This window comes from Pinus tabuliformis, chromosome 2_2 (genome assembly GCF_031772625.1).
Source record: "Pinus tabuliformis cultivar Carrire ecotype Pingquan chromosome 2_2, CPIR1, whole genome shotgun sequence".
Classification (NCBI taxonomy): Eukaryota; Viridiplantae; Streptophyta; class Pinopsida; order Pinales; family Pinaceae; genus Pinus; species Pinus tabuliformis.
This window is the reverse complement of record NC_142300.1, coordinates 841,649,656-841,669,166: the sequence shown is the minus strand read 5'-3', so window position 1 is coordinate 841,669,166 and position 19,511 is coordinate 841,649,656. Positions and strand designations below refer to the sequence as shown.

Below are 19,511 nucleotides of genomic sequence, written 5' to 3'. Positions count from 1 at the left end.
ATGTTCCGACTCTGAGTCAGAACCCGACAAGGGGAATGACAAAGGGAAGCAGATTATTGATGCGGATCCCAGCGCCACTGTTGCTACTGCCAAGATCCAGAAAAATGAGCCCGAAGATCCAGAGGAGGGGGAACGTCTTTTCCACTCACAGATGTGGGTGAAGGGTTCGCCGCTGCAATTCATTGTCGACAGTGGCAGCCAAAAGAACCTCATTTCAGCAGAGGTCGTGAAGCGGTTGGGCCTACCAACTACACCACACCCACAGCCATACAGTATCGGTTGGCTTCACGAAGGACGAGATCTCAAAGTTCGTCAGCAGTGCCGCCTTCCCTACAGCATCAAGCCCTTCACAGACGAGGTATTGTGTGATGTTACACCTCTGGATGTTTGTGATGTACTATTAGGCCAGCCATACTTGTGGAGGCGACATGCTGTGTATGAGTCAAGGCCTCGCGCTGTCATCATTTCTTTGGATAATTCATTATACAGGATACCGGAGGTAGCCCCACCTACCGCCACCTCTTTGATCACTGCTAAGAAAGGCAGCAAGCTCATCTCACAGACTAGGAAATTTATTTTCTGTCTGGTTCGTTCCCAATGTAAGGGGAAGATCGTTGCTACATCCATGACCCCCGCGAAGGGTTCCTCCACACAGCAGCAGCAACAGAGGGATACAGTCATGACAGAACACAGGAACAACTTCTCGTTACCTGGAGGGGTACCACACAAGTTTCAGGTGGACGACAAAGTTTGGTTACATCTGCAGAGGGAGCGCCTTACCAGAACCCATCAGAAACTCAAACCACTTCGACATGGTCCTTATACCATTACCAAAGCTATGGGAGACAATGCATTTGAGCTCAGCATTCCCCCATTCCTTGGCCTGCACCCGGTGTTCAATGTCGACCGCCTTCGGCCATACTTTCCACCATTACTAGACACGTCCGACATTGCAGAACAACTCACACCCACAGAGTTAAATCCAGCTTGCATGGAACAAGTTGCAACTGATCGGATCATGGACACACAGATCAAGCACACTCGCCAGCAGAATATCCAACCGTATCAAGTTGTCAAAGCAGGACAACTCCTTCACCAGGGCAAGTGGCTCACCAGGGACCAAGTGCAGCAGAAGTTCCCTCATCTCATGGAGGAACTCAACGCAATGGGGACCATTGCTTCCTAAGGGGGGAGGAATGATCCAGGTGGATATTGGTGGTGACCCGCTAATTCCACTTGGATCCCCTCTAGTGCTTCTTACAGTTTTTATCAGTTTCCTTAATTATAGCACAGTTTACTATTTGTAGCAGTTTTTCGGGTCCTAAACTTCCGGAGCCGTTTTGAGGACCTAAACGACGTTTTTTGGGAAATCCACGGCTAGCGATTTTTTTGATAAAAATCGTCTTTTCCATCGTAGTCCTCGGAGAGATCTTTCCAACGGGCTATCATGCATGTCAAACGGAGATAGTATGACCAATTCGCGACCCCGGGAAGTTGATGTCCCAACTTACCCAAAAACGGGGCCCACAATTTTGCGTTTCATCTTCTAGGGTTAGGTTTTGGAATGTGAAGGGTTTTCCATTGTTTCTCAACAATAAATAGGCCCTCGAGCCTCATTGTAACACAGTTCAAAAAAACAGTTCAGAGGCATGTAGCCGACACATCTCTTCTCAGAGATAAGCTACCATCGCCCTAGCTGGGTTATTTCTATTTGTAAGCATATTTCAGTATTCTCCATTAATGAAATGAAGTATTATTTCCGCGGCATCTCTGTTTTTATGGTTATCGCATATTATTATTTCTGTTGCATCTCTGTATTTATGGTTATCGCATCTCTGTATTTATGGTTATATCTGTAATCTATTGCGTTCCTGCTTAAATCCGGATCAGTGGTATCAGAGAGGTTTGCTTTTTCTCTGTTTTTCTTTGCATGTCCCCAACGAGGTCGGGATATAAGGAGTTAGGGCTCGAACTGGTCGAACCTTTGCAAGACCAGCCTCGCAAATCTCGACGTCCTCCCATGGCAGATGAGAAGAAAGACGAGGGGGCAGGAGATCCTATCAAAATCTTGCTCGAAGAAGCGCTCGAGCGGCAAAGGAACGCGATGATGGATAGCTTTGCGCAGATCCTTCAGCGGCTACCCAGAGGCGACGCATCGGCTTCCAACAGCTACTCTGGAAACGCCACACCGTTTAAGGTACAAGTTAATTTTGAAATCCCCATCTTCGAGGGTCAAATAGACGCAGATGCCGTAGATAAATGGTTAAATCTGCTAGATGGGTATTTTTCTGTTCACGAATTTTCAAGTCGGGAGAAGATTGTTTTCGCTCTTCTCAAAGCAGCCCCCCACGTCAAGGACTGGTGGGAAACCTATTGCGAGCAGAAGGATGAAAGTACAGGCTCACTATTTTCAACCGCACCCACTTGGAATGACTTCCGGGATGCCATCAAGGAGCAGTACTACCCCGTCGGAAGCTATGAGGACAAATACATCAAATGGACCACACTGCGGCAGGGACGAGACCAAGATGTGCCGGAGTTCACAAACATTTTTCATACCCTTCGCACACAGTTGGGTATCAAAGATTCTGAGCTGCATCTGGTACTCAAATACCGCGGCTGCCTACACAGATACATCCAGGAAGAGATGGAGTTCTTGAACATCTCCTCACTCGGCATAGCATACCGATACGCTGTCAAAATCGAGCAAAAGTTCAAACAGAAGAAGCGAGACTTTGGATCTGCAAATCCAAAGCCCAAAGGACAAAGCCAAGGCGGGGCGACCCAAGACAACTCGTCGAAGCTACAAGAAAAGAACAACACCACGAAGCCGAAGAAGGACACAGGAAAGTGGTGTGAGTTCCACAAGAGTCCCACTCATAACACAAGTGAGTGTCGGACCAAGCAGTCGCTGGTGGCCGAGTTGAAGGCTTCTGAATCAGATGCATGTTCCGACTCTGAGTCAGAACCCGACAAGGGGAATGACAAAGGGAAGCAGATTATTGCTGCGGATCCCAGCGCCACTGTTGCTACTGCCAAGATCCAGAAAAATGAGCCCGAAGATCCAGAGGAGGGGGAACGTCTTTTCCACTCACAGATGTGGGTGAAGGGTTCGCCGCTGCAATTCATTGTCGACAGTGGCAGCCAAAAGAACCTCATTTCAGCAGAGGTCGTGAAGCGGTTGGGCCTACCAACTACACCACACCCACAGCCATACAGTATCAGTTGGCTTCACGAAGGACGAGATCTCAAAGTTCGCCAGCAGTGCCGCCTTCCCTACAGCATCAAGCCCTTCACAGACGAGGTATTGTGTGATGTTACACCTCTGGATGTTTGTGATGTACTATTAGGCCAGCCATACTTGTGGAGGCGACATGCTGTGTATGAGTCAAGGCCTCGCGCTGTCATCATTTCTTTGGATAATTCATTATACAGGATACCGGATGTAGCCCCACCTACCGCCACCTCTTTGATCACTGCTAAGAAAGGCAGCAAGCTCATCTCACAGACTAGGAAATTTATTTTCTGTCTGGTTCATTCCCAATGTAAGGGGAAGATCGTTGCTACATCCATGACCCCCGCGAAGGGTTCCTCCACACAGCAGCAACAACAGAGGGATACAGTCATGACAGAACCCAGGAACAACTTCTCGTTACCTGGAGGGGTACCACACAAGTTTCAGGTGGACGACAAAGTTTGGTTACATCTGCAGAGGGAGCGCCTTACCAGAACCCATCAGAAACTCAAACCACTTCGACATGGTCCTTATACCATTACCAAAGCTATGGGAGACAATGCATTTGAGCTCAGCATTCCCCCATTCCTTGGCCTGCACCCGGTGTTCAATGTCGACCGCCTTCGGCCATACTTTCCACCATTACTAGACACGTCCGACATTGCAGAACAAATCACACCCACAGAGTTAAATCCAGCTTGCATGGAACAAGTTGCAACTGATCGGATCATGGACACACAGATCAAGCACACTCGCCAGCAGAATATCCAACCGTATCAAGTTGTCAAAGCAGGACAACTCCTTCACCAGGGCAAGTGGCTCACCAGGGACCAAGTGCAGCAGAAGTTCCCTCATCTCATGGAGGAACTCAACGCAATGGGGACCATTGCTTCCTAAGGGGGGAGGAATGATCCAGGTGGATATTGGTGGTGACCCGCTAATTCCACTTGGATCCCCTCTAGTGCTTCTTACAGTTTTTATCAGTTTCCTTAATTATAGCACAGTTTACTATTTGTAGCAGTTTTTCGGGTCCTAAACTTCCGGAGCCGTTTTGAGGCCCTAAACGACGTTTTTTGGGAAATCCACGGCCAGCGATTTTTTTGATAAAAATCGTCTTTTCCATCGTAGTCCTCGGAGAGATCTTTCCAACGGGCTATCATGCATGTCAAACGGAGATAGTATGACCAATTCGCGACCCCGGGAAGTTGATGTCCCAACTTACCCAAAAACGGGGCCCACAATTTTGCGTTTCATCTTCTAGGGTTAGGTTTTGGAATGTGAAGGGTTTTCCATTGTTTCTCAACAATAAATAGGCCCTCGAGCCTCATTGTAACACAGTTCAAAAAAACAGTTCAGAGGCATGTAGCCGACACATCTCTTCTCAGAGATAAGCTACCATCGCCCTAGCTGGGTTATTTCTATTTGTAAGCATATTTCAGTATTCTCCATTAATGAAATGAAGTATTATTTCCGCGGCATCTCTGTTTTTATGGTTATCGCATATTATTATTTCTGTTGCATCTCTGTATTTATGGTTATCGCATCTCTGTATTTATGGTTATATCTGTAATCTATTGCGTTCCTGCTTAAATCCGGATCAATGTTACAATAATTACATGTGAAAGAGTATGAAAAACCACATGTGCATACTTTAAAGAAGAGGAAAAATAATGACATCCATCAAATAAAAGGACACACACACATTGATAATGGAGTTCACCCAGTGTGGGTTAATTCTCCAGGCCCAGTGCCAATAGTGGGGAGGTTGCTTCATTAAGTGATGCAAGATGACGATGATGTACATGGCATATTCTTTGTCATTGTAAGGATAAACTCCCTATACAAGAGTGGCATGTATCTCCACGAAACGTTCTCCTACAAGAAATCTCACTCATATGGGCCCTCCTTTAGCATGACAAGTTATATAATTCTCATGTGAAGTGGCATATGAATATCCTCCAATGGAATGGTAAACAAGGATCTCAACATCAAAAACATCATCTCAGCAAATCAAATGAAAGACATTCCATCACTACATCATATATCTCCACTTCCAGGGATGGCTTGAAAATGCACAGCTCTGCTGAAGAAATGGAATGTAGTCTTGAATTCATGGTGCGAAATCACTTTAAATGACTATAAACTCGACCCCTTTCTAACACCGTCAAAACTTGGACCCTTAGGAATCTTGAAGATTCCTCAAAGATTCCTTCTTGTTGGTTGACTAGATTTCTATTGCTCAGATGGAAATTCTTATTTCATCACTACGCTCCTTGTGAAAAACTGAGTAATTTGAGTATTAAGTTGACCTGGTTCTAAAACTATAAAAAATTAGCCCTTAGGGAATCTTTTAGATTCCTCATGATTCAACAAAGATTCCTCTCTGTGATTTCACTGAAATTTTGATACTTAGATCATAAAATTGATCATTCCAATAGACTTGTGGCAAAATTCTTGTTCCTTTGAGTATAAATTTTACATGATTTTGTCACTGTGAAAAATTGGCCCCAAGGGAATATTTTAGATTCCTCATGATTCCTCAAAGATTGCTCTCTGCAAGTTGACTGAAGAAATGTTGCTCAGATGAAAAATATGATTAGACCATCACGTTCCTTGTAAAAAACTGAGAATAATGAGTATAAATTTGGCATACTTCTAGCTCTGTGAAAAATTGCCCCAAGGGAATCTAAAGATTCCTTAAGCATTAAATAATATTCCTACAAAGATTCCCTAAGAATCTATCTTGAAATTCATGCGAGGCATGGCCCGGCCCTTCATTGGGTTCTGTGCTCACTGCCCCCTAGGCAAATGAAATTATTGAGTTTAAATAATAAAGTTGGGTGAACTTTTCAAAGCACTCGCTCATGGCCTCATAATAGTCCCAGTGGCTACAAGACCCGCCAGGGTCAAACCCCGTGGCGTCTCGAATTGGAACATTGGTTATGGCGCATTGCATTTTTTTTTGGCGGCATGTATTTTTTTGGGAAGAACATTAGTTTGGAAGTTTATGGGTAACTATTGGCCCGCTGCATTGGGTGGGACAGCCACCAGTCAACGCATGTTCAAACCCCACCGGCCCATTAATATGTGGTCAAGGTTTGGCCAATGACCATTTATTTTTTAACATATGTATGTGGTTGTGGGTTGGTGGGGTTTGACCACCTGCAAACCATATTTTATTATTATTATTATTATTATTATTATAAGCCCTAAGGGTTAGCTCAACTAGTCAAATTAGTGCCTCGTCATTCAGGAGGTCACAGGGTCAATTCTCCCTGAAGCCCTTGGGGTTAGGTCTAGTTATTGGCCGCAGGGCTTGATTCCCTTCGGGGTTGATCAACCCAGATATTTTCGTGGACGTAGCGGCTACCCAATGACCAAGGTACCTGTGAACCACACCAATATATATATATATATATATATATATATATATATATGTATGAACACCGAGGAAAATGTCCCCTATATATATATATATGTATGAACACCGAGGAAAATGTCCCCTAAGGGGGAGGGTTATGTAACATCCCTGGTGAAAATTCCATGTAATAAAAGTTAATAAAGACAAAAATAATAGCCACGATTGATGGGACACGTATTCCAAGCTAAATGTTGGGCAAGAGATCCTAGTGTGGGTGTTCATCGATTTATTATGGCTAAGCAAATTGGCAAAGGCAATGGCTAAGGCTTTGGAAAGTCATAATGGAATTTTTGGCACATTTATTTATGAAAATAATGTAAATTATGATAAAAGAGAGGTGAAAGGTCACAGGTGGCATGTGAGGAGGAAAATGAAGGAAAATAATGGGAAATGAAGAAAATAGAGGCCTCATTAATCAAAAAGCTTCTGAAGATCAGTTGGTAACCCTTTGTCAGTTTAGTTTTGGAGCTCTCTCATTATTCTCTCTCTCTCTCTCTCTCTCTCTCTCTCTCTCTCTCTCCCCCCCCCTCTCTCTCTCTCTCTCCTCTCTCTCTCTCTTTATCTCTCTCTCTCTCGCTCATGGACACTTAGAGATTTCTTGGAGCATTTTGGCATTGGATCAAGAAAGGAAAAGAATATAAGAGGAAGCAAAGATCAAGCAGGGAAAGGCAGGATTAAGTAGCTACAAGAGAGTTATTTGCAGGTATCAATTTGCATTTGTATTTTCCTTGCTAGATTTGGCATGTATGGCATTGCATGTATTTTTTTTATTTTTTTCATGGCATGAGTTTTTCCAGGTATAATAATGTTTTCAACCTAGCCTTGCCATTTCCTTATAGCCATGGTATGATGGGGTTCTCATGTTTTGGTTGAGATGGATTTCCAGATGGATTCAAAGCTGATTGAGGGCGATCTCTGAGTGATAGAGCACATGGCCTGGTGGTCCCTAAATCGGATTGTGGATCATGGTAAAGCCATTAGCCCAGTGACCCCTGAGCCACATTGAGGGTTGTGGTAAAGCCAAGATTGTGTTGCCTCAGTGGGCCTAGGAATCCTTGTCAGTGAATGGCAGGATATACGGTAAAGCTAAGAGGTGGCTTTCTCTCTGTTGGGCCTAGTAATCCCAAGTTTGGGATATGCGGTAAAGCGTGGAGAGTGGGTCTCAGTTTAGGGCCTAGTGATCTAGGTTTGGACTGCGATAAAAGTTTGAGAGACTAGGAGACAAGAAAATTCCTCACAGTGTAGGTGGAGAAATTTGGTGGCATCCATGCTTGTTTGGCCTACTGATTGGGTGGAGATCATAGTAAAGCCTATTATAACATGTTTATTGTGTTTCCCTACTGATCCGGGATGGATTATGGTAAGGCCTAATTTCTATTGACGAGGGTGAGGTGGTTTAGCCTCCGTATGCCCTAGTTAGTTCTTTTTATTTGAGTCCCACATTCATGTTTGAATATGGCACGGGGTGAATGGATGGAGAGAGAATTGGCTTAACCATTTTATGGTCGGGTGGAACGTGGTAGTCCCATCCCAGGTTTGGATTTTGCATAATCAATATGAGGTTATTTCTCCTTGTATTTCTACGAGTATTATACTAATTTCTATGTGGATCATATGGTTGTGGTTTCATTGGTATTTATAATGATATTATGATGGTTATATACGTGTTTCATGATAGTGCCTATGTATGCCTCTTATCATGTTTTTACTTGTAAATGAATGGACAATGTATCTATGACCTAATAGATGATAATGTGGCAAATGATATGAGGGAACAATGGTTCTTAGTGATTCTCAGATAAGTATGAGATCCCTACACTTAAATTTGTTATTTACAATTGTAGATTACATATTTGTGATATGTTTAACGAAACGTCTGTCATGGATAGTAGGGGTCTAGTTAAAGATTTGTTCAACTATTTGCTTTTGCGTCATTGTTTCCCTGTTATTTTACTTTTATGAAGATGTCATTCAATTATGGGCAGTGACCTAGGCTTTGGGCCTGAAAATGTGGCTTAAATCTCAGGGATGTTGGCACAGAATTGGATAGAATAGTCCCTGGACACTGGCATGCCTAGAGCATGAGAGCATCTAGAGCCTCCTGGACACTAGCAGGCCTATAGCATGAGAGCATCCAGAGGTTAGGTGATCAAAAACTTCAGTGGGACCCAGGGGCTAGCTCCTTGAAGTGTTGGGACGGTTTTCAGGGGTCCTGTAATTGATGTGGAAGGTCTGTATGTTGTGTTTCTGTTGATTCCATTTCTTTAAGGTCACATAGGAGGTTGAATTTGATCATAGTAGCCTCTCGTCGCATGTTGTAAAAGACTAGATGATGATGAAAATGCGACCTCACAAAGACAAATAAAAATACTTATTAAATAGGAGTGTTGAATTATTAATTACTAATGATCTTATGTCAAACTGTATTTGTAATTGTTATTATTGATCATTGTGAGATAAAGTTTTTAAGTAAAGAGTTTGTTTTTATATTTTACTAGATTGTTAAATGTAATTAGAAATGAGAAATTCTTTCTAACTATTTAGTCTCAATTTTGATAATTGATAATTTTAATAATATTCAGATAATCTCTCAACAATTTATTGAATTATTAAAAAATAATAATTTAGATTTTCCCGAAAAAACATATTAATAAAAATAAATAAAGCCTGACTCGCGTCCGGACTTATCCTTTTAAAATCATAGGCTATTTTGAATTCATGACTGACGCAGGTCAACCGAAGCAAGATGAATCCCTGGCGACTCTTCGTTGACTTCAGTGGTGAAGAATTAACCCATCGATAATGTTCATTAGTTCAGTGCAAAATTGGAGAAACATTGATTGTTTTCCCGTGAGGATGGGAAACAATGGAGAATCACAGGCTATTTTCATTATTGGCGAGAAAGGGAAACTATGGAAGGCTTTCACTGTTGTTTTATGTACAGTAATTTTATGGGAAGTTACAACGGCATAGTTGGCCCGCAACATATTTATGTTTATACGAAAGTGGCGTCTACTCTGGTAAAACTATTACAGCAAAACCTGAAAAGGTTATAAGAATTTATGCCATTGCATTAATGGGGGCTGTGTAAGAGGAGAGGAGAAGGCGGCTTGATCTGGCCAAGAGACTAACAGCGAATTATGGAAGTTATTATGGTTAAATTTGGATGTTTTTTTATTTTTATTTTTTCAAAGTGATTTTTATGATGAAGAAGGTGAATTTGGGAGAGCTAATTTGAAATTTTAATGAGTATTAAATTTCACTCAAACAAATTAATCTATTTTTATTGACAAAAACATGTATTTATTTAAATTTAAAAAATAAAATATATGTAAAATTTTTAATAAATATTAAATATAAAAATATTTTAAATCAGATGTGAAAGTATTGAATTTTGAAATGACCATAGATTTTGGAGATAAGACAAGGTGTAATTATCATTTTGATAAGTAAAGGGTAATTTTAAAATTGTTTATATTGATTAAAATTATTAAAAAATATTTAATTTCAAAATGAATGGGAAGAAAATGACAAGACATTCTTGTTATAAGAAAAAAATATTAAAATATATACTCTCAAATTTTTTCATAATTGAAAAATTTATTTTCATCCAAATTTTTATGATATCAAATTCGAATTCAAACTTGATAACTATAACACGAAGACAATAATGTCAAATACCATAACACAAGATTAAATTATTATTATTATAAAAAGAAGTAAACCTGATATACAACATTCATCGTTATCGTTATATATCACTGCTCATAAATTTAGAAGAATCCGGCCTAATGGCTAATCTAGTAATTTTGAATATAGAAACTTAATCTTATATTAACGTTTCCATTATAACAGTGATCCGGATTTGCTCTTATTCTTTGAGTTTTATTAATCCCAGACTATAGGCATATACACCCGTCATAAAATCATAAAATCCTCTCACGCAATTCATGGACAGAAGGTGATCGTATAATCGGGATGGGTGCAGGTGAACAAGCTGGTACTGTCATCATAAGCGTAGCTGTAGGCCGTCGGGCAAGCGGCCTTGAAAACCTTCGAGTATTGGGTGGGAGGACACGTCTGAGGGGTGTTATGGTCGCCAGTGCAGCAGTATTCCGGACTCCCGAACTCGTCGCAAGCGCTTTTACAGGCAATCACCTGTCCATTGCTGCCCGTAACCTTAAGCTCGTCCGGGCAGGTGTTCCGAATATCGGCGACGCACCCGGCCGTCGTGCAGTTCCCAGTGCCGCCTGCCGTGCTGATCTTCAAGGGGACATTGAAGCCGTCCACGAGGCTCACGTCGTAGTAATCCAGGTCGCCGATTGTGAACTCGGCGAGGGTGGCGGGCGGGACCCCGCCGGCGCCATCACACTTGAGGCCGCGCCCGCAGTCACCAGTGTCACACGAGCCTTTGCCCGACGCATCGAAGTTACAGCCTGTGCGGCCCCAGAAGCGGCCCGACCAGTCCGCCGGGGCGGTAACCTGTTCAGACTGTTGAGCGGTGAGGGCGAAGCCGCCGTCATTAAGGGAAGCGCCGTTCCCCGTGAGGACGCCCACCCAGATTGTCTCGGAGCAGCTGTTAACTACCGTGAATACCGTTCCGTTAACTCCAACGCACCCTGCAACAACACAGCACAGACAAACTCGTCAATCACACATCCCAAAGAGCAGGAGCACGAACATGGGGAATTTTTCACAGGATTTTCTCACAGAGTAATAGCACAATTGCCAGCGCTGCCATCAAACCCTTCGAAGCCATGTAAGCAGGCACTAACCGAACCGAGCCGAACATTTGTATTTAATATATATTCTCACAATATTGAACCTGAGCAGCTAACATTGAGATAACTCCTTGACCTGTGGATGCTATATATCGAATCTCGTCATTTGATATCAACGCTATGATCTTCGCTTAAAATCCGTTTAGCTTCGGATATATTAAGCTTTATTAATTTCGAGATAAACCACTTTAATACCAATAAGATAAGTCTTATTTTTTTTAATTATAAATATTACTTATATATTTAAAATTTAATTAAAAAAATTTAATATTTTTCATTAAAGTTGTCATAAATTTATTAATTTATTTGCATTTTATGAATGGGGATGTGTGACTATGTGTATTATTAATTTTTTTTGATCACCTTGTTAGGTTCCAACCCTAAGAGCTTGTTAGCTTCAAATCCTAAGATTTTGATTTTGGGCTATTTTGTTTTCATATCGGTTTCTCTTGATATGTTAGGAACATGTTATATTTTAGATTTTTTTATTACAAATATTATATGTATGTTCAAGATTTAATAAAAAAGAATATTTTTCATCATTTAAGGAGATGTTCTCACTAAACTATTAAGTCACTTGCATTTTATAAAAGGGAAGTTGTGGTTATTTGCCTTATTAAATTTTATTTGTTTAGCTATTTTGTTGACTTCCAACATTTAAATTTAAATTATTCCTAACCCTATTGTCACAATTGTGGGTCTTTTTTGATTACTTTGGTGTCCTAAGCTTATCTATGTTCGTTCTGATTGATTGATTTTTTCATCTTTGTCCTGAGGATGAACCACATTAGTTGGTTCTAAAGGTCGACCAAATAATAATGAAGCGATTAATCAAAAAAACGTTCTTCTTTACAATATGGATCACAAAAGTCTAATGGTTATAAATAAAATATGTTAGCATATTTTTGACATCTCCTTCACAAAAACTAATAAAATTTCAAATATTAATTACTTTTTATTTCTAGATTTATATTTACAATTTTACATTTGCATAATACAATTACGAAATTATCAAATACAAATAACATTTTGTGTAAAAAATAATCATTAATTAAAAAAAAAAAAATTATGATTCACATATACCAATCACATTTACCAATAAAATTGTATCAAATAGTCATATCTACTAATAAAATTATACTAATTTATATATACTTAATTTTTTTTTATAAAATTTTTGTTAATCTTTCTTGGAATTATTTATATTACAGGTTTCTCAATTTTATAAAAACTTTGTCGACCTTTTCCTGGGGCTATTGTTTTTATTAGTTGTCCTTTTGGGTATTAAGAAAAATCTGTTTTATTTTTTTTAATATTTTTTTTTTTGAAAATTTAATTTAATAAAATATATATATTGATTTGATTTTTTATTATTGTATATAAATTTTAATTTGATAAAATATATTGATTTAATGGTTTTTTTGGGTGGGATGTTAGCTAATGTTTTGTATGATTAAAAGGTAACATGTTTTAATGAGTACCAATATATTGATTTAATGTTTTTTTTACTATTTTCCCAAGTTGGATATTAGCTAATTTTTTATATGATTAAAGGGAAACATGTGTTAATGGGGTGGTGGTAAATGTTATTCCATGCTCTCTCCTAAAAGGTTTATAATTGTTCACGATACAACGAACACTCTCGCTCTAGCCTTTTACTTTCACTTTGCTATATTGGGATTGCTTATGGATGTAAGCATGCTATTATGTGCTCATTTCAATCCTTGATCATTACAATCATGGGTAATGGCATTAAACCCCTTTGGCGTCATTCGTTTGGTCTATGTCCTCAATGCTTAAGGGCATGTTGTAGTGGCTACAACCACCCTCCAAAATTTTGGCTCACATGCAAATTTCGGAGCCTACCTTGGATCCTGCGATCGATCGTTGCTTGGTCACTTGTTGGTAAGTTGATGATCTCAAGCTCCCCTCCATGATCTTAAGAGTTGTTCATGTTCTCATCTTTATGCAACACGTGTCATCTTTGGGCAAAGGGAATGTTGTTTTTCTTCAAGGGAAATCTTGTGCATATGAGTTGTTTTCATTACATAGACATGTTTCACACTCACTTCACGCACTCTTATCACGAAGGTTGTTGCATCAAGAAGAGTATGTTTTATAAATTTTGGATGGTCTACGTTGTATCACTAAGTGTTCGTGTGTGATCATAGTTGAGTCCTATCACTATTTACATTTGTTCCCATGATATTACACTTAGCCAATTTTTTGAGCGAGCTAGCATCATCCAGCCTTCCAAAACTATGCACTTTGCTTTTGAAAACCTCAAGCTTTTTCCCTTGCCTACTAGAACTGCGCAGTGCGCAGAGACCCTAGCCTCCCTTGGAATCAAACCCTGCGTAGTGATTTCCTCCAGTGTCCTTCCCCCAACCGAAAGCCACTGTCATCGGAAACTACGCAGTATTGTCCCTCAGCTGCTTAGTCTGCCTTGCAACCTAAAACTACGCAAATGTGTCTTCCTGGAACCCATCCCGCAACAATGCCTTGCATCCAGAAACTGTGCAGTATTTCCTCTTAGCTACCCAAGCTAAACTACACTCAGAAACTGCGTAGAGGTCTCCTCCCAATACCCCATCCTATAGCAGTGTCATGTGCCTCAAAACTGCGCAATGTTGTCCAAGCTATCATGTTAGTCTTGCATGCAGAAACTATGCAGATGAACCTCCCAGGGCCTCATTCCAACAACAGTCACTGCCCGCTCAAATTGCGTTGATCTATCTTTCAGTGGCTACAGGAAAAGGTGACAAGCTAAGATCACTCCCAAGGAGTTGAGGATAAGGACCAAGAGACTACACTCCCAAGGAGTTGAGGATAAGGACCAAGAGACCAAGTCATGGAAAAAGATCAGGACCGCATGCAAACTCTATCGTGTGCATAATCATCTTGAGGGCGATTACAGTAAGTGAAGAACACCTTTCGAAGTACATCTCTTAGTTGAGTTTGCAGGACTGCTTGTCATTTTCTTATCATCATGTCTTCAGTAACATGCATGTGGGCAAACACAAAAGTAGCTTCATGTGTGCATGAGTTGTTCCGACTATGTAAACACCCATTTTACTCACACACAAAGTTGTAGAAATTGTTGTGCAAGTGTCGTCATGATCATTCAATGACCCATCTTAAGTGTCACACTTGTCGCTCTCACCTTTAAATGGTCGCACTGAGCACATTGTCTTGTTGGTTTGAGGTGTCTTGTCTTTGATTCATGCTAAGTGTGTGTTCACAAGGTCATATATACACGAGTTCGCTCGCTCACACACTTAACCATTTTCTCGAAAATTTGTCGACTAGACAACCTTCCATCAACCGAACCTCCACTGAGCTGCGTTACATAGTCTCAACCCTTAGTGACCCTGTATTGTTACCTAGAACTATGCATAGCTTGAGGTTGTCCTCCTGGGCAGCTTGCATTACGCAATTCTAGAAATGAGCCAGCTGACTATCTCCTAAAACTGCACAGAAGTTGTCCAAGAAGCCATTCCAGTTTGCGCTTATCGTAAGACCATCTAGCAAGCCTCCCTCTAGTCAGTCGAAAGATCTAACTTGAGTTATGACCTAGGGATGCACTCATCCCCAAAACAACACAGACTTTTTCCAACCTACTTGCCTACACTGCCTACAAAAACTGTGCAGACATGAGGAATATGCCTCTGATTCCTATCATTGCACTATCCCAAATAATTGTGCAGTTTTTCCAAGCAGTCCCCCAGCTGCCCTGCTCTGCTCTCCTGCTGAAAACTACACAGTTCAATGACATTCCTCCTGCTCCCCGACACTCTACTCAGCCCGAAAACTACACAGTCATGCCCTACCTTGACTGTCTCCTAGAACTGCGCAATTCTGACAAGCAGCTCCCACAACCTGATCCTGGCTTCCTCCAAAAAACCACACAGCTTTCACTACCACTACTTCCTATTGCCCGAACTACCTTCGCAGAAAAATTGTGCAATTCTGCCTCCGAGTTGAACCCTCTCCTGCAGATGTCAGTATTGTCCCAGACTACTCAAATTAGCCTCATAGTGACTTCTACGCAATTTTTCCTAACAGTGCCCTAGAGCCCTGCATCCCGGCTTGAGCTATGCTCTGCGCAGTCTTAGTACCGTGTCCTCCCTCCTGGTCACCTAGACTGATCATGGAAAACAATGCATCAAGGTAGATTAAGATATTTCTAGATTTGATGTCATCTTGTCATGAGTGATTGTAGAAGTAGATACATGAATGGAACATGGTGCGATGACGAATGAGATGAAGAAGGGGTGCATGCTAGAAGACTTGCTCGTGGTTGGACAAACACGTGAAGCATACCAAGTAGCAAGTGAAGGAGATACATACACATGCATGAACCATCAAGCAAATACCAAGACCATCAAAGACCGCACATTTCAGCATGCGAAGGTGAAGATATGATACACCAAGATCATACTCATCGCTCCACAACGTAGCAGCTTGACATGGACACCACAGTCATCATGTTCATGTCAGCAGTGTCATGTTGGGTTATGCCATGAGTGGTCTCGGCCACATCACTACTTTGGGCCATACTTGTTTTAATCAATTTAATTTAACGTGGAAGTCCAAGAGATGCAAGGATGAAGTTGAAGAGTCATGTACATCGAACAGTCATGAGGGAAGTCGAAGAGTCATAAGGGTCAGTTTCACCCTTGGCTATATATACCCCCTCATTTGTACATGCAGGGGACTTTTCACCTTGTCTCCTCCCACATAGCCTTGAGAGTCTGTAATATTTTCTTTGAGGAGCGAGTAGTGGCTCCAACCCTCCACTGCTGGGGCTAGTGATGTATGGTGTACGAATGTGTCTTGGAAGTTTCACTTAATTCAGAAGGCTATCATAGGCCAGCAAATTTTCATGCATGTGTTGTATTTGTTTGTAAGACTATTCTTTAAACGCTTGTAATGGATGTTTTCTTAACTTGTACTAAGATAGTTGAACTACTTCAGTTATTCTAGTGCATATATTGTTGACGATGTATTGTAATGGTTTCTATTGTTGTCTTGTCTGTGTGGACTAATCCGCCAAACACTGGACAAATTCATTCTTATATGTTTCATAGAAAATTTTAGGGGCGAATCTTAGACCAAAGGAGAAATTTAAGGGGTTTTATATTTTGGAGGGGCGAAATATTTATATTATACCCATTTTCTATAGTTAGCCAAAAATTTATTTAAAAAATAAATATTTATTACATTTTAGCCCAAAAAAATAAAAGGCAATAAACAATGGAAAGCCCGATTCACCTGATTTGGGAGATTGCATTTGCTTGCAGTCGCCCGATTTCGTGGGTTGAAGGTTGGATCTAGTTGTAATCGCCCCTGATTTCCTGGTTTACAAATAGAAAATTGAGGGCAGAGTTGAATTTGGCGATTTCATGGGTTGAAGGTTGGATCTAGTTGTAATTGCCCCTAATTTCCTGGTTTGCAAATCGAAAATTGAGGGTTGAATTGAATTTGGGGGATTCCCCAATATAATTTATACAATTTCCATTAATGCAAGTCAAAAAATGACATACAACCTCCGCAGTGCCTTCAAACTTACGATGGATGCTTCTTGCACTATGGGCTTGCTTACATAGTGGTATTGATCATCCTTTTGATATTATCGTAGAATGACTAGGCATAAATGGCAACGACACTGTAGGTGGGGCAGGCTTCCTTACGTTCCCATTCACTGATTCATGCAGAACCTGATCCTTAAAAGAGTATCCTAAGAGTTACGACCATCTAAAGCCCTAAGTTTACATGTGTTATTGTACATTGCAGCTACATGATTGAAGATGGAAATACCCAAACAGATAAAAACAATAGTGGTGCTCATCCAAGAGAATCGATCCTTTGACCACATGGTGGGCTGGATGAAGGAGCTAAATCCAAATATAAACAATGTAATAGGGGAGGCATGAAACGAGTCCCAATATACATTGAATTCTTGTGAGCTTTGTGTTAATGCCACACAATGGTGTGCCTTCCCTTCACAAATGGGGTGCTGGAGTTTGGTGTTATAGAGCTTGTAACTATTGAGACTATACAAAACTCCAAGTTTGAGCCACTAGTTTTATGGCCTTCCTGGGCATTCTGGAAGCTGTTGTGGTAGAGAGGGCATTCTAATGGAAGATCTACTTGGATATTGGTGTGACTGTGTGGGATTTTGATGGTGGTGGAGTAGCACTTTTTCTCAAAGGTAAGTAGATCCGGTTTACACTATTTTGGTAATGGTACATGGATATTTGGCTCGGTTTGAGGAGTATCTATCTGGTAGAACTTTTTGTTTTGTCTGCATTATTCACGATGTGGTCCTTAGATACTTCCCATTTTTTATTTTTTCCCTTGCCATAGTTTTGGGTTATTGTGGCATATCGGGGTATGGGGTAACTTTCTCCACCTATAGTGACTTCTAATATGCTCGACACATTTCTGGCTTTTGTTCTTTCCCACGTACTATCTGATATTTCCCAGATTCTGATGATATTCCTTATTGCAACCTACATCATTTTTTGCATCTTTACAACACACATTCCACCTGGTCACAGGCGACCAGATGCCTATTTGGACTGACCTCATCTCCCTAGCATGCCCTCACTTATCTTAGAAATGAAATTGTTCCTTGCAATGAAATTGTTCATGGAAAATTGTTGTTTCTGAAGATTAGGGGTTTGAAATCAAGCTTAATTTGAAGGTTGTTTGTTATGTTAACTTTTTTGATGTGGCTTTCTCCGGGGTAATGATCTGATACATTTTACTAGTCTTTCTGTTACAGCAAAATGTATTTTGGTTATGTACATCTTAAGCAACAAAATGCTGCATTTTCTTTTGTGTTTTACACCATTTTGGGGGAACATGATCTTGTATTCAGAACCATAGCTGCATTTTCTTTTGTGTTTTACAACTTTTTGGGGGAACATGATCTTGTATTCAGAAGCATAGCTGCATTTTCTTTTGTGTTTTACACCTTTGTTTTGGGAGAATTTGATCTTGTATTTAGAAGCCTACCTCGATTTGCTTTTTTGTTTCATTTTTTTTTTGGGAACTTGATCTTGTATTTAGAAGCCTAAATTGAAGGTCATTTTGACTGTTATTTTTTTCAATAGTCTGATAGTTTACATGATCTACTTATGTAAAACCCAAAGTAGACTGCTAGTTATTGGAATCTATCGTTTTATGTTTTTTTAGTTGCAAAATTATTTGGTCAAGAATGAGTTTCATTAATATCTGAGAAACTACATGTTCATGTATGATAATAAACACCATAATGATATTTGGATCTCTTGTTTTTTGGTTTTGAACTTTTGATATGTTTTTTTGAAGGACATACTGAAGATTACATGCTTAATAATGCAATAAAATATCATGTAGGAGACTACTGTATTAGGATATATTTTGTCTTCAATTTGGATGTTTTCTTTAGTGTCTTATATTCATAAAATGTCAACTTCAATGTGCAAGAAGTTTACAATGCATTCTGATAGTGCAAGAAGTGCACTTTTTGGGGACTTTTTTGGTTATTCTGATCACAATTCTTTTCTATGGGTTACGATGGATGATTTTATATGTATTTTTGCAAAGGCCTTCATTTTATGTCTTTGTTCCACTTCAAGCTCTGGTGTATGACACAGAGGATGGGCTCCTATGGGAGAGATGTCCGATTTGAGACTCAATTTTTTCTAGTTGAGGGTAGTGAAGGTTCACCTTTGAGCACTGGTGTGGGCGATGGCATTGGAGAGCCAAAAATCTATATTGTTTTCTTGCCACTGTTGGAAGGATCTTTCAGAGCAGTTTTGCAAGGAAATGAAAACAATGAGCTTGAAATATGTCTGGAAAGCGGTAAGAATTGCAGGGATTATGAATGGTATAAAATAAAATTCTTAATATGACTCAATTTTCAATTCCCTGGAGTAAAATAGACATTCTGATTTTCTCTTGAATTTACTTCGTATTTGGCATTCCAGGAGATCCTACTGTTGAGACAACTCAAGGAGTTTATTCAGTTTTTGTTGGTGCTGGAATGGATCCATATGAAGTGATTACTAGTGCAGTAGAGTGA

General features: G+C 40.2%; 1 protein-coding gene and 1 pseudogene across 1 annotated transcript; one reads left to right on the top strand and one right to left on the bottom strand.

Moving 5' to 3' along the window:
- Positions 1-10,604: 10,604 nt before the first annotated feature.
- Positions 10,605-11,415, bottom strand: LOC149195597 (pathogenesis-related thaumatin-like protein 3.5). The gene is made up of 2 exons (XM_089408569.1): positions 11,367-11,415; positions 10,605-11,275 (listed from the first exon to the last, which is right to left on the bottom strand). Exons 1-2 carry the CDS (start codon positions 11,413-11,415, stop codon positions 10,605-10,607), a joined length of 720 nt encoding a protein of 239 aa, XP_089264695.1.
- A 7,671-nt stretch (positions 11,416-19,086) lies between these two features.
- LOC149195596 (putative galactinol--sucrose galactosyltransferase 1 pseudogene) lies at positions 19,087-19,511 on the top strand (annotated as a pseudogene).